The sequence below is a fragment of the Hemicordylus capensis genome, chromosome 1 (assembly GCF_027244095.1).
Source record: "Hemicordylus capensis ecotype Gifberg chromosome 1, rHemCap1.1.pri, whole genome shotgun sequence".
Lineage (NCBI taxonomy): Eukaryota > Metazoa > Chordata > Lepidosauria > Squamata > Cordylidae > Hemicordylus > Hemicordylus capensis.
In genome coordinates, this window is record NC_069657.1 from 101,617,716 (window position 1) to 101,632,766 (window position 15,051).

The 15,051-nt window shown below is 40.3% G+C and overlaps 1 protein-coding gene across 3 annotated transcripts in view; it reads left to right on the top strand.

Annotated features, from left to right (window-relative positions):
* Window positions 1-15,051, top strand: part of PRMT3 (protein arginine methyltransferase 3) — a 126,703-nt gene that overhangs the window by 88,454 nt on the left and 23,198 nt on the right. The window contains exons 13-15 of one of the 3 annotated variants that reach the window (XM_053272709.1): window positions 2,088-2,174; window positions 13,912-13,962; window positions 14,162-14,249. In XM_053272709.1, coding sequence (XP_053128684.1) covers window positions 2,088-2,174; window positions 13,912-13,962; window positions 14,162-14,249 — 226 coding nt within the window. The remainder of the gene's footprint in view (window positions 1-2,087; window positions 2,175-13,911; window positions 13,963-14,161; window positions 14,250-15,051) is intronic. The other 2 variants (XM_053272725.1, XM_053272717.1) reach the window with 2 other exon arrangements.

Genomic DNA, 15,051 nt, shown 5'->3' on the forward strand with positions numbered 1-15,051 from the left:
AGAAGCAATGGTAATTTCATTTAGCTGAGTAGTTCAAAATTTTAATATAATGAACCGACCACAATCATCTTGTATTTGTTTCTCTAAAGACCAGTTAAAATTTTTGATGTAAATTGCCACGCCAATTTTCTTCTTAGAATCAGATGCAACATAACATTGACCCAATGCTTTACAAGCCAATAAATTGGCATTGCTTGTCTTAATATGTGTCTCCTGAAGACAAATTATGTCCACCTTTTCTTTCTTCAATTTTAAGAAAATCTTCTTTCGTTTAGATGGGGTATTTGAGCCATTAATGTTTATAGAAATCAATGTCCTAGGAAAATCCGCCATGTCCAAGAGCTACTGTTAAACAATATGCTAATTTGCAGAGGCCTGATCGCTTTTCTGTTCCTCCGGAAGGCTGTCAACTGGTAGTTCTAAGGTAGTTGTTTCTGAAACATGTAAAGACTCTAAAAAATGAATCGCATCCGCTGGATTAAAAATTTGTCCCTTCCCTCGATCCAAGAAAACCTCAAGACAGAAGGGAATCTGCCATCTGTAACTTATTTTCTTTTCTTGAAGTACAGTTGTCAAAATTTTTAATTCTCGTCATTTATGTAGAATATCAATGGAAACATCTGGAAAGATTTGTAAAGCAATATTGTTATACTCAAGAGGAGCTCTTTTTTGTGCTTGAAGGATTGACTCCTTGGTATCTTTATTCAGAAATTTAACTAGAATGTATCTAGGTACTTTCCTCTCCCTGGAGTATCTGGAATTCAACCTGTATGTCTCCAAAATATCTAAAAGAATCTCCAGAACCCAAATATTCCAAAAGCAAAGTTTCCAGAGAGGAATGAAGGTCTTCTCTTCCAAATTGCTCAGGCTATCCTCGGATCTTTAAATTGGATGCACGTTGTTTAGATTCCAAAATTTCAATTCGATTCTCTAATCACTTAAAATCTGCTTCTCGGGATGTTTTCTCTTCTTTTAGTTCCTGTTGGACTTGATTAACTTGAGAGGCAAGTTGATCATATTGTGAAAGTTTTTGAGTAACATCAGAAAGTTTTGCTCTGACCTCCATCTAGAAGTTGTCAAATTTAGCATCCAGGCCCTGAATTCGTGAAGAAACACTATGGAGTTCCTTAAGAAGTGTCTCTTGAAATTTAGCAAAAGGGGCTGGGCCGGGAAGAGGATCAGAATCAGGATCTGATTCTTCATCTGAACCTTTTTTGGACTTTAGTGCTTTCGCTTTTTTATGCATGCTTCTAATGGATTTTGCAGATAGGTATCTGTAAATAAATCTATATAGACAGGCCAGTAACTGTTTTGGCTGTAATCATTAAATTATGTCCCTTCCTAAGAGTTCACTGTATCTGTAATGGGGATGAAAGCAAACCTTAGTCTGTTAGGTGCTGGTTATGAAAGCCCTAAACAGGTTAGGCTCTGGGTATTTAACGTCTTCTTTGTCATGACCCCCCACTGTCCTTTGAGACCATCTGGAGGGGTTTGTCTACAGTTGCCACCAACTCGTCTGGCAGCTACTCAGGGACAGACCTTCTCCGTTGCTGCCCCAAGGCTTTGGAATGTGCTCCATGTTGAAATAAGAGCCTCCCCATCTATTTTTAAAAAGCATTTAAGACACATTTGCTCACCCAGGCTTTTAATTAGATTTACAGTTTTTGTTTTTTAACAGTGTTTTAAATTTGTGTTAAATTGTAAATTGTTTTAATTATGTTTTAATTTGTACTTTTTAAATTGCAAACCACCCAGAGACATAAGTATACAAATTTGATAGACAGATAGATAATAAATTAGATATAATATTCCATCTACACCTCTTTTAGCTCTGGTTTGGAGGGTAGGCATCACCCATCAAGGAGCCAACTTTAACCCAGTTAGTTAGCTGCTAGCTGCTGGTCTTATATATAATGTTACAGATCTTTACTCCTTCCACTCTTCAAATCACTATTCAAGTAAGATCCATCGCCCGCTGCCCAACTCTCTAATACAGATCTGATTAAATAATTCTGTCCCCAAATCCTGCTTGATACTTTGCTTATTTTTTTGCTTTTGAAACTTACATAAGATTTACTTTCTTTTAGCGGATAGACTGCCAATCTGTATCTGTTTCAGAGCTGGAATTTTCATCAGATTTCACCCTGACAGTCACAAAGTCTTCATTGTGTACGGTAAGGATTCCTATTTGAGCAGAAATGACATTACCTTTTTGACATTCTAGTATGGCAGTAAAAGGATGACTGAGGATGTGTGTTAGTACTTCAGGCTGTGTACATAGAATACAAATGTTCTCTCTCTCAAATATTGGTGTCAGTCATCTTCAGCAGATAAACACAGTGTGACCTTTGGAGCACTGATTATTCTTTAATATGTGTAAGTAGAGAAGTACTGAGGAGGTGGTCTTTTCACTGTATGCCACAGTGTAAAATATGTATGGAGCTCTTTCACAGTCTTTGTTAGATAAATCTGAGAGCGATCCTAACAAAATTATTTTTTTTAAATGCTGTCCTGGGGCTCATGGCACCTTCATCTCTGAGGCCTGAAAGCTGTCACTACAGTGTACAGTATCCTCTGCCCTTGCAACTAGGATTTGCTGAAGCCCCTGCCTTTCATTTTTGTACTATCAATACACTTTTAATGAAGCTTCTCATAGCATGACTTTATAATTCCTGGCCAGTTTCAAATTTTTGTAAATCCATTCTTATTCTCAAGCAAGTTATTGCTGTACAATTCTGGGCACTTTAGAATTCAAGTGATTATCTGGATCCATTTAAGTTTGGTTTGGTCTGGTCAGAAACTGCATTGGTCATCCTGTTCTGGAAGAGGTTGCGCTCATGCTAAATGATCAGGTTCACAGCTTTGGGGTGCCTGTATTTTAGCATTGGCAATGGAGGCACTGCGGCATCATGGTTCATAGCACCTTTCTAGCTGAGGCTGGTATGTCAAATGCACAACACAAATAGCGTAAAGGCTCTCTTTCGAATTCATTTTTCAGGTGTTCATAAGAGTGCATATATTCTCCCGTAAATGTCCGTAAGTTCTTCATTGGAACTTCAAGAACGTCAATGTAAAATCTTCTTCACAGGGGACTGCAGGTCTTCTCCTATGATGTGACACATTCAGAGTCTCCAGCAACCTAACTTTTCAAAAGTTTCTGAAATACTGTTTCTGTATTTCAACTGCGACATTTGCTGGAGAAAGGCACAATTGTCTATATATTCTGGTAACCTCTAGGTTAGATTTCTGCAATGTGTTGTACATTTGGCTGCCTTTTAAAAAGCTCTTTGGGAACATTTAAAAATAGAACTACAGGACAGCTAACTGGGACCAGACAATGAGATCAACTTTAAAAGCTCCCTTGACTCCCAATCAGTTTCTGTGTACAATTCAGAGTGTTGGCACTTACATTCTAAATCCCTCCACAGCTTAAGCCAGAGGTGGCGACGTTGGCACTCCAGCTGTTGTTGAACTACAGCTTCCAACATCCTAGTCCCAATAAATTGTGGTTGGAGATTATGGAAGTTAGAACTCAACAAGAGCTGGAGTGCCAAGGTTGACACCCCTGGCTTAATTCCTAGATAATTGAATAATTACCATCTTGCTTATCAACCTGCCTTCACTTCATTATTGAGGGAAGTTCTCCAGGGCCGCTGTGGTCTGAGGGGGTAAATGGGTAAATAGCCTTTTTTCAATTGTGGTAACCTGCTTGGTGCACACTCTCCCCTATGAGCCTTGTCTAGGACTTAGGCTATGTCTCTTTGCTACCAGACTTTTAATGTTGGATGAAATTTAGCATTTTATCATGCTGTTTTTAATATTTAACTTGTACTCTGAATGTTTTTAGGGATTTTTGTATCTTGTTTTGTGCATGGTATAAGCTGTTCTGATATGTTCATTGAAGGTAAGGGTGGAATATAAATAAATGCTAAGGGTTAGATGCTTCACTTTGGCACTCAAACTAGTTTCTGTTTGCAAATGAAAGATCTCTCAGCAAGGCTCAAGAATTATTTTTAATTTTTTTAACGTGCAACAATATTTGTATACAATCTTTTGCTCCTCAACAACCCCTGGGTTGATATACATTTAAAAAACAATCACTATTCAAATCCAATTAAATAAAAGTGTTCAGTGAACAGGCCATATCCTTTGATACGTGTCAGCTCTTTCAAGCAGCTTTTCCCATATCTGATAATTTTGAAGTGTCTGCTGAAATCTTTCCTCTTGCAATAAGTGTCTTTTCTTTTTTCATTTGGCTACACTTAAAAAAAAAATCAATTGTATATTTATTTAGCATATTTGTATACTGTGAAAAACCCATGTCTCTGGGTAGTTTACAATAAAACAGATTAAAAACAAAGTTAAAACATAACAATTTAAAACAATAATAGATTCTAAAAGTTAATCTTAAATTCTTGTGAATTCTTTAAGCTCTAATGGTCTCCTATATCTCTGCTTCTCAGAAGCTTCATATGGAACAATTCCCACCCCGCCATGAATTCCAACTTTACACCCAGTCCTTCAGCCAAATGTTTTGCACATGCTCAGTGCTTTTACATAGAAAGTTCTTTGCATCTTTGTATTTACATGCAAGGTTTTAAGAAGTGGGTTGTGCCTTCATTTTCCAGCTATTGGGAAGTTTTTTGTTAGCTTTGTTTTCTCTTTTTGGTACTTAGTCTTACAGATGTAGCACTACAGATGAAATATTGTCTGGGGAAATGTCAATTTTTGACCATAGATTTGTGATATTAGGATACAGGGAGCAAAAACAATTTTGCCAAGTATTGCATATTTTGTCATGTAGGATTATTGACATCTTATGACCAGAATTTCAGTTCCTTTTATGATGGAGTGTGGTGGTTTAGTTAGAAGCTGACAGTTCATCCATCACATCAAGCTGCCTAACCTTGCAGTAAATGAACAATAAAGTCCATTATTTGTATTGGGGATTGTAGAGATGATTTAAAGGGGGAACTTGTTTCTTGATTCTGTTTCTAGATTTTTGATTTGGCTTAAGCTACAGGAAGAAATGCTTGCTTAATGCTTAGCTTCTCAGTTTTTGGGTTTTGAAACATAACATGGTAGTTTCTCACCTGGAGTCTTGTTAAAGGATGGGTAGGAAGCTCATTACAATTTACTTGTTTATGCTGACTCTAGATTTCTTTTACACTTTTTATTTTAATCTTTTTAGTTCCTATAACTTTATTTCCACAGCTGATTTTCTTCTAATTCTCTTGATACAAAGGTCTGAAAATGAAACTGTGTCCTAACTGGCTGACAATTTAATCTTTGTTAACACTTTTCAATTGCATCAAGTTTGAAGCTTTCACATTCATGCTTTGAAATAATTCAGGATCTGAAAAAGTGTAATGAGTGGCTTTTGTGTTTGTTCTAATGAAAAACAATCCCAGATCTTAAAGTTGAATATCTGTCTATCTACTTATTTATATACTTGCTAATATAGAAATCTCTAGTTGGTGATGTCAGTTCAATATGTCAGATATTGAACATTAATATATTATTACAGTTATAACATTTTACAGATATCTAAATGAAGGCATTATACATTTATTAAAAACAGTTAACTTAAAAAGCAGCACTCCTTTCATGCATAAAACCAAGATTGAGTACAAATTCAATCAAACTTTTAGTTACATTAGTAAATAAATTCTTTTAATTTTAATTAATTGTTTTGCTTAATAGTAGTAGCAGCGATAAGATGTTGCATATTAATTTTAGTTCAGTGTACAGCTCTTTTGAAAGTAATATCAGAAGGCTGGTCGGGGTTCTCCAGCATCTATTGCTGTTTCCTGGAAATAATTCCTGAAGGTAGCCAATGCACATTTTGATGATGATGAATCTTTCTAATACCAACCTTGAGTGGTCTCATGCCTGTTGGATTGGAAGCCAAATGTAACCATCTTAAAATAAGATAGTGGTTTCTATATATTTAGATGACTCACTACACTAGAAATATATTTAGAAAATAAAGGAACAATGGCCTGACAAGTCTTGTGCTTCCAGGACCTATGGATTGTTGAAGGCAGTTGAGTAACAGAATGGAGTAGATTTGACCTGCTTCACCCTGCTGTCCCTATAGAAAAATGCTCCAGATATTAGGATTGGTGGCGGCAGGAGTATATGTCATAGGTTTTTTAAACCTAGCGCTCTCCCTCTCTCTGCGCCATAGAGGAATAGTTCAGGAGGTAGGAAAGGGAAATGGACAGCTTTTCCCTTTCTCATTCTTCAGAATCTCTTCGCTATATAGATTGCTATATAGCAATAAAATGTTTGGGTTCAAGGCTGGGAACCTGAGCTCTTTAGCGCTATCTAGTACATGGGAGAAGGTTTCAGAGGGGTGGGAAGTTTGTAGGGGGTATCCTCTCTCCCCTACTCACCACAAACACATAAGCTCTGAATCATCAAGGAACCCTCAAGATTGTGTACCAGACTGGCTGGATCCCAAAACAGGAGCACTCCTGCTAGGGGCTGGATATACACTGCAACACTTTATTATGGCTCCCCACCAGTGTTCCCTCTAAGATGTGCACGCTCACAAGTTTATTTTTATGTCTGCTCAGTTAATTTTTGAACCTGCTCGGGTTTAATCAGGAAGGCCCCACTCTGAATGCCTGTGCGCACACAATGCCTTGATACTGTTGACCTTCAGGTCCACCTCTCCTGGCCAGTCCTGCCCTGTGGGGTCTTCTCAGGTTGACCTTCTTTTGGTCACTGGTCTTAGAGAGGTCCATAGTACTAGGGCCTGTGGAAGGGCCTTCTCTGTTGCTGCCCCGCTACTCTGGAACTCAACCCCCCCCCACCCCATGATTGGTCTGCCTTCTCCCTTTCAGCCTTTAAATCCTTATTGAAGACATTTCTTTTCTGCCAGACATTTGCCCTTTAATTTAAGGGTGTGTTTGTTTTTTAATCTCAGATGCTGTTCTTGCCTTGTACGCCACCCTGAGTCTGTGGACTGGGCAGTATATTAAATCTTTTAATACACACACACACACACACACACACCCCTGCCCAGAACAAAACTCATCCCACACACAGATGAAAAAAAAATAGAGAACACTGCTCCCCACTTGTTCCTACACTCACCCTTGCACTGTGGGAAAGTACAGGTAAATACACCCTTCTCTCTCCCTATATCATTCTTTTTCATGACTAAATAAGTCGCTTCCTTGACCCTCAGCAGTTGGCACTATAGGGCAATTATGCTATAGTGCTTCACTGCTGAGATTCAGGGGTGAGTGAATACAAAGTTAATAATCAAATACGGAGTTCAGCAGTCTCGTGCTGTTCTGTTATGTGGGTGGGGTGGCATTTCCACCATTTAGTTCCTGTGTTTCTGCTCTCCAATGATTTCTTGCCTTAACTTGTGGGGAGTGAATAAAAAGATAAATAAATATGAAGTAAATTTTCTTGCTTCCAGGGATGAAAAGCTAATTCATTTTATTATGAGCACCAATGTTGTACAAGTTTGCCATAGGAAATTGCAGTTGTGTAGACTGAGAATAGTCAAAGAAATATTCATGAAAACTTGTACTTTGAATATTTATTTATTTATCATATTTATATACCACCTGATGTGTGCATCTCTATTATCTATATATTTAATTCTCTTACGGCCGACTGAGTAGGGAACTGCATGGGGATGTGGGGATGTGTCTGGATGCCTGCTGGAACTCTCCGAGGTCCTGCAAGAGTTCCAACCATTGCCTTGGGAGGGAATGGCAGCCAGGCCCGGGAGAGAGGAGAGGGAAGCAGAATTGAAGGGGAATCAGCAGAGTCAGGGGAAAGGAGGAAGAAAGGAGGAAACTGGACCCATTGCCTTGGGAGGGAATGACATCAAAGGTGGCGAGACACCAGGCATCCACCCTCAAGCTGCCCAATGGGAAGTACGGCTGCTTTGGGAGCGGCATGGGCGGGAGATAAATAATGGCGGCGGCAGCAGTGAGAAAGCAGAGGAGAATGGGCCAGAAGGTGGGGGGCCAAGGAGACTTGGGCAGAAGGGGGAGAGGAGACTGGGGCAGAAGGGGACGGGGGAGAGTAGTGGGCGGGTGAGAAATAATGGTGGCCAAGCGGGTGGGCGGGAGATAAATAATGGTGGTGGCGGCAGCAAGAAAGCAGAGGAGACTAGGGCAGAAGGGGTGGGGGAGAGAGGAGACTGGGGCAGAAGGGGTGGGGGGAGAGGAGACTGAGCAGAACAGGCAGGAGATAAATAATGGTGGTGGCAGAAAGCCGAGGAGACTGGGGCAGAAGGAGGCAGGGAGAGAGGGGACTGGGGCAGAAGGAGGCAGGGAGAGAGGGGACTGGGGCAGAAGGGGGCGGGGAGAGAGGGGACTGGGGCAGAAGGGGGCGGGGAGAGAGGAGCTGGAGGACAAGAAATAATGGTGGCAGAGTGGGTGGGCAGGAGATAAATAATGGCAGCAGTGAGAAAGCAGAGGAGACTGGGGCTCAAGGGGCGGGAGAGAGAGGACACTGGGGCAGAAAGGGCAAGGAGAGAGTACACTGGGGCAGAAAGGGCAAGGAGAGAGGAGACTGAGCGGCGCGGGTGGGAGATAAGTAATGGTGCCGGTGGTGAGAAAGCAGAGGAAAATGGGCCTGAAGGCGGGGTGCCGAGGAGACTAGGGCAGAAGGGGGCGGGGGGAGAGGAGCACATGGGCGAAAAATAATGGTGGCCAGGTGGGTGGGAGATAAATAATAGCGGCGGTGAGAAAGCAGAGGAGACTGGGGCAGAAGGGAGAGGAGACTGGGGCAGAAGGGGGCAGGGGGAGAGGAGACGGGGCAGAAGGGGCTGGGAAGGTGGGCGGAGTGTACCGCTGCACAGATGCTCTGTGTGGGTTCAGCTAGTTGTTGTTGTTATTTACATTTTATATCCTTCTCTTCCTCCAAAGAGCCCAGAGCAGTGTACTACATACTTGAGTTTCTCCTCACAACAACCCTGTGAAGTAGGTTAGGCTGAGAGAGAAGTGACTGGCCCGGAGTCACCCAGCAAGTATCATGGCTGAATGGGGATTTGAACTCGGGTCTCCCCGGTCCTAGTCCAGCACACTAACCACTACACCACGCTGGGTCTCTAAGCAATGTACACAATTTAAAGCACATGAAATATAAAACAGAGTAAAAACAAAACAATTTCAGAGAATAAAACGTTAAAACAATCTCATAGGATTTTTAAAAAAAGTTTAAAATTTCAGTTAAAAGCCTGTGAAAACAGGTGTGCCTTGAGGGCCTTCCTAAAGGCAAATGGAGAAGGAGATGGTTTTATTTTGACAGGGAGCATATTCCAAAGCCCCGGGGCAGCCACAGAGAAGGCCAGGTACCGAGTCACCTCCAAACGAGCTGGTGGCAACTGTAACCAGACCTCTCCAGATGATCTTAATAGGTGATAGGGCTCATGACAGAGAAGGTGCTCTCTTAAGTACTGTGGACCCAAGCCGTTGAGACCATTATAATATGGTAGATAGCCTGTTCGAATAATACCTAGGATGCTCTCTTCTGGTTTTTGCGATAGTAGGTTGCTTTGTACATGTGCCTACAGAAATTTCCTTAGAAAACCCCTCTTGAGAAGAGAGGGATTTGTAACTTTAAAGTGCTGAATTGTTTTCATTTAAGAAATATCAGTTTTAAAAATTAAAGTGGGATTTCTGCTACAAGAACATCATGATTCTCCCTCTCTGCTGCATGGCTTACAAGCATTTCATCTCCATGGTTGGATAAACTCCATCAAAAGCACATTATCCTCCTACTACTGTGGCCAGCTGCCTAATTGTATCTGCTCTAGCTGCTTGCTGTTGGAACATGATACTGACGAGGAACAAAAATGATAAATTGCTCCCTGCAGCTGATAGCAATGATGGTAACTTTTAATTTCCTTTCTCCTAAGTGAATTGGTCAGATTGCTTTTAACTGTTTTCACAGGGTGTATAAATCAGTAGGGGATTCGCAGTGTGAACAGGGGTATTTTGTTTTCTTAGAGAAAAGGTTCACGTAAATGATAAAGCAATGCAGTAATGCAGTATTACCCTGTGCACTGCTTAGTATATCCTTAAAATTAGCCTGAAGTACAAGGTGACGGTTGAATAAATTGTAGGTTTATCAATCTATCAACAGTGGAGTTTTGTCAGGGTTTGTTTTTTGGGGGGGTAGGGGGGTTGAGAATTTTTATTTTGTGCCTTTCTTTTACTTCTGTATGTAAAAATGTCCCTTTTGGGCAGTAGAACAAAGAAGTGTTGTATAGAGCTACAGATATTTCACTTGACTCACATAGACTTTCCCCCATATTTTATGCCTACCCAGATCAGCAACATTAAGGCTATTGATGATTATGTTCATGTTTCCTGTAACATATTTGGCAGGATTTGTAGATGGAACCAACTAGCCTTTATTTCAACAACAGCTTGGTCTGTGAATTGACTTCACAGGACTGTGTACATGCCTAAAGATCATATTTGCAGCTCTGGTGCTTCTCATCCCCCCCACCCACCCCCCAGCTGACTTTGTTTATGAACAGCAGAAAATGATGTTTTTGGAGTGTTGTGTTTTTTTTAACCCATCTCATTAACCTACTTGCTGTATCATTTTTCCTGGTCTCTTTTTCAAAAGAACCCTCATAGGAACATAGGAAGCTGCCATATACTGAGTCAGACCATTGGTCTATCTAGCTCTGTATTGTCTTCACAGACAGGCAGTGTCTTCTCCAAGGTTTGCAGGCAGGAATCTCTCTCAGCCCTATCTTGAAGAAGCTATGGAGGGAACTTGGAGCCTTCTGCTCTTCCCAGAACGGCTCCATCCCCTGAGGGGAATATCTTACAGTGCTCACACTTCTAGTCTCCCTTTCATATGCAACCAGGATGGACCCTGGGCAAAACTGGCAAACCAGACACAACTGGTGCATTTGTTCCGAGGAGGGAGAGGAGAGCTGGTCTTGTGGTAGCAAGCATGACTTGTCTCCATAGCTAAGCAGGGTCTGCCCTGGTTGCATCTGAATGGGAGACTTGGTGTGTGAGCACTGCAAGATATTCCCCTCAGGGGATGAAGCCACTCTGGGAAGAGCAGAAGGTTTCAAGTTCCCTCCCTGGCTTCTCCAAGATAGGGCTGACAAAGATTCCTGTCTGCAACCTTGGAGAAGCCGCTGCCAGTCTGGGAAGACAATACTGAGCTAGATAGACCAATGGTCTGACTCGGTATATGGCAGTTTCCTATGTTCCTATGACCCTGCTTAGCTAAGAGGACAAGTCATGCTTGCTACTGCAAGACCACCTCTCCTCTCCTCCCTCCTCAGAACAAATACACCAGTTTTGTCTGCTGATGACATGCTGAGAGCAGAAGGCAGAATTATTACTCTACTGCAGTGTTTCTTATCGTAAAACATCCTTTCAAAGCGCATGTCAGGCCAGAGTTTGTTTTATACGGCCAATCCATTTGTGTTCTGTTTCAGTTTCCTATTGGATGCTGTTTGGAGAATTGTTTGAATGACTGTAGCTGAGATACTGGAGTCCATTGTGATCACTCCTCTGGGGAACTATAGATCTGCTGTCAAAGATGAAGTGATGAGGTGGAGAAACAGGCAGTAAGCATAGTCTTGTGTAAAACAAAGCAAGAAAACCTCTGTTAAAAGCAAACCAATTTTAAATGCTGACATTCTTCAAACTTCAGTTCTGAATCTTATTTAAAAGTTGGGTAGATTTAAAGTTGTAATACTACAATGATTCCCCATCGAATAAAATATTATTTTGCATCAGTTCAATTTCTACCGGATCATCTAAATTTAGCCTGACAATATTTTCATCAAACTAGAAAGTCTTTTTGCTATGCAAGTTACTTTGAGAACTTATTCTATCTATCTATCTATCTATCTGATGATTCAAGGCAGATTGAGTATGTGTGTGTGCGCACGCGTGTACACACACACACAAACGCTATAAGTAAAATGTTTAGGTGGCCCTAGAAAACTGAGGGAATGTTCTGAAGAGTGTGATAGTGGCACAGTAGAAACTGTCTAGCTGGATCAAAAGCTGGGGAACATATAGAGAAAGAAAACACTAACTACTAAAGGAAGAGAGGAGTTCCCTGAAGTATAATCATATTGAAAGAAAAGTTAGGAAAGAGTCTGCTAAGATAGGGAAAACAGTATAAATTACAACATTTGGTTTCATTGGGTTTTTTCATTATTTCATAATAAGCCTGATCTCAGTTGCTTTTTTAGCCTTCAGTATGGTAAATAGCACTAGAAAATATATTCAGAAAATATATATCCAAAAACCTTCAGTTTAAGATGAGAGTTAAGATGCTTTACATTTTCACTTGTGCTCTAAAAAAATGGAAATTGCAAGTTAAAGAGCCCATCTTAACTTCTGAGCCATAAAAGCTGTAAAGATTTTGTATAGTCTGGTACATTATGATGGCTTTAGAAATGAGGCTTCATTCACCCATGTATCAGGCAGAAATTCATCTCTAGTAAGTGATTGGGGAAATGGCACCTGTTAAATGTCTGCCTGGATGCATCCTTTCCCAGCCCATCTAACTGAAAGACCAAGGCTTGTTAACCCAGTTATTTGTAATAAAACTTTTGTTACAGAAAAGCCAATTTTGGAGGGACAGTTTGGAACAGAGACAATGACAATAACAACAAATATTTATATACTGCTTTTCAACAAATGTTTCCAAAACAGTTTATATAGAAAAATAAATAAATAAGATGGCTGCCTATCCCCAAAGGGCTCACGATCTTAAAACAACAACAACAACACATAAGATCGACACCAGCAACAGTCACTAGAGGTCCTGTGCTGGGGGTGGAGAGGGCCAGTTATTCTTCCCCTGCTAAATAAAGCGAATCACCACATTAAAAAGGTGCCTCTTTGCCCAGTTAGCAGGGGATAAGCAGTGAGGTGGGAAAGGGTGACCTGAAAGTCCATTTTGGAGGAGTCGCAGCAGAAGAGCAGTTGGTTGGTAAAAGGGGTTAATCACCTTCTCCCCAGAATGTCCTTCTCCCCAGAATGTCCTTCTCCCCAGAATGTGGTTTTCTCCAAATATAGAAGTATTTTGCTTCCATATTTGTTAGTGATTTTTAGTTCAGTTCTCAGTCACTGTACAGAATATGGGAGTGAGGTAGTATCTATGCAGTGTCTGCCCAAAAACTTCTCATCTGTTGCATAAGGTAAAATACGGTGTACTTTTGATAACCAAAAGTAGCGTTCCTACAGTGATCTGACATGTTTGCATCATCCTTGTGCTTTGGCTAGGTAGTGATAGAGCTGCATGGTTGAAAGTTAGAATATTTGCAGATTGTTGTGTTCACTTAATGGATGTACTGTTTAAATGACTTGTCACTGTTATGTGCCATATATTAACTAATCTAAAACTGTTTCCTTAGTAAGGGAAACACAGGAATAATGTTTCACTGGAGGTTCACATGGATAATGTCCTTCAAGTAGTTTTTCTACAGAGAACTCAATCCAGAAATGCTATCCACATACAGAAACAGATTCCTGCATAAAATCCTTTCTTCCACTCCCACAAAAGCCAAATCAGAGAGGAACACAGAAACCTGCAACTGTTGTGTCTTCCAGGCATATCTGTCTCAGGACAGGTGTGTGTGTGTTTGTGTGTGTGCGCGTGTGTGTGTTTTCTAAATAAAAGACCCCTGCTTTTTATTTGCGTATTCCTTGGTCTGAAAGGTCACTTGCTTTTTCTGCTTTAACCTCAGGTTGCACATAAAATGTTCTTTAACCTTTTATTTATTTATTTTTGTTGGACTTCAACAGCTGTGCAAAAGAGAGTTTTGTGTAGCTCAATTCCTTGTAACTTTTATATTAATAACATCAAGAAACACTGAGGTTTCTTGTCATGAATTGAATGTAAAGATTGCTGAAAATCCTAATTTCTTTTTTGTTTCAGGCAGTTGCTGGATATTTTGATATATCTTTTGAGAAGAATTGCAAGAACGTGGTGAGTACTTAGGGCTACATATTCAAAATGAATTGTAAGATATACTGTGTATTCTTGTCAGCTTTTTGCCTTAAGGTGTTTACGAGTGAGACTGTTTTGGTGTTGTATGTATTTAATGTATGTATTTGCTTAACAGATTAATGAAGCATGATATTAAATTGTGTATTTCATCATAAATTTCTGAACTCTGTCAATGCAGGTCTTGTTTTCAACTAGTCCTTGTTGTATCAAAACACACTGGAAGCAGACGGCATTTTTTCTAGAGAATCCAATTTCTGTGGAGAAAGGTACAGTGGTGTTTTTTTTTTAATAGATTATGAGAATTTTCATTATACTGCTTGATAGTCATTCATAATATTTCTTATAAGCTAAAACTAAATACTTGGAATTTCCTGTGTAAAAGAACACTATATATTGCAATTATTTCCATTCTGTGTGCCGCTGTAATAATTGTGAAGTTGCTTGCTTTTAGACTGACCTACATACAGGTGGCCCTTGTTATTCACAAGGGTTCCGTTCTCACCTGTAACTGCAGGTACAGAAACCAGAAACAAAGAAACCTTACCCCTATGGGATTCTCAGGGTTAGGTTCCTAACAAAAGAGAAATTCCCCCAAAAAGCAGAAAGAGGGAAGAAATAAAAAATGTGCAGGACCTTGCTCTCTAGGGCTCCAGAAATGCCCCCGAAAACTTCCAAATCGAAAAAAATGGATTTTTAAAGAAAGAGCCTCAAAATGCTGTAAAATGGTGGCAAGAAGTGGCACTAGAAGTCATTTCTGGCCACTCAGCAACCGCAAATAGGTGAACCTTCTATAGCCTATTTTTGTACCGCAGATAAAGAAACAGGGTCTCTAAGACCCATCCTCAGATATGTGAAACGATGGGTGCCAGGACTGTGGATAACAAGGGACTTTTGTATTTTACAAAATAATACCAAGCCTTATGAGGACTCTGCTACTTCAGATTGCAGTTTGAATGCAATCTGCACTGGTCCTTCTCACTGGAACAAGGGAAAAGTGCACACAGACACAAACATGCACACGAACAACACTTTATTAGCATATAAACAAGTATGTACTTTCACAGTAGG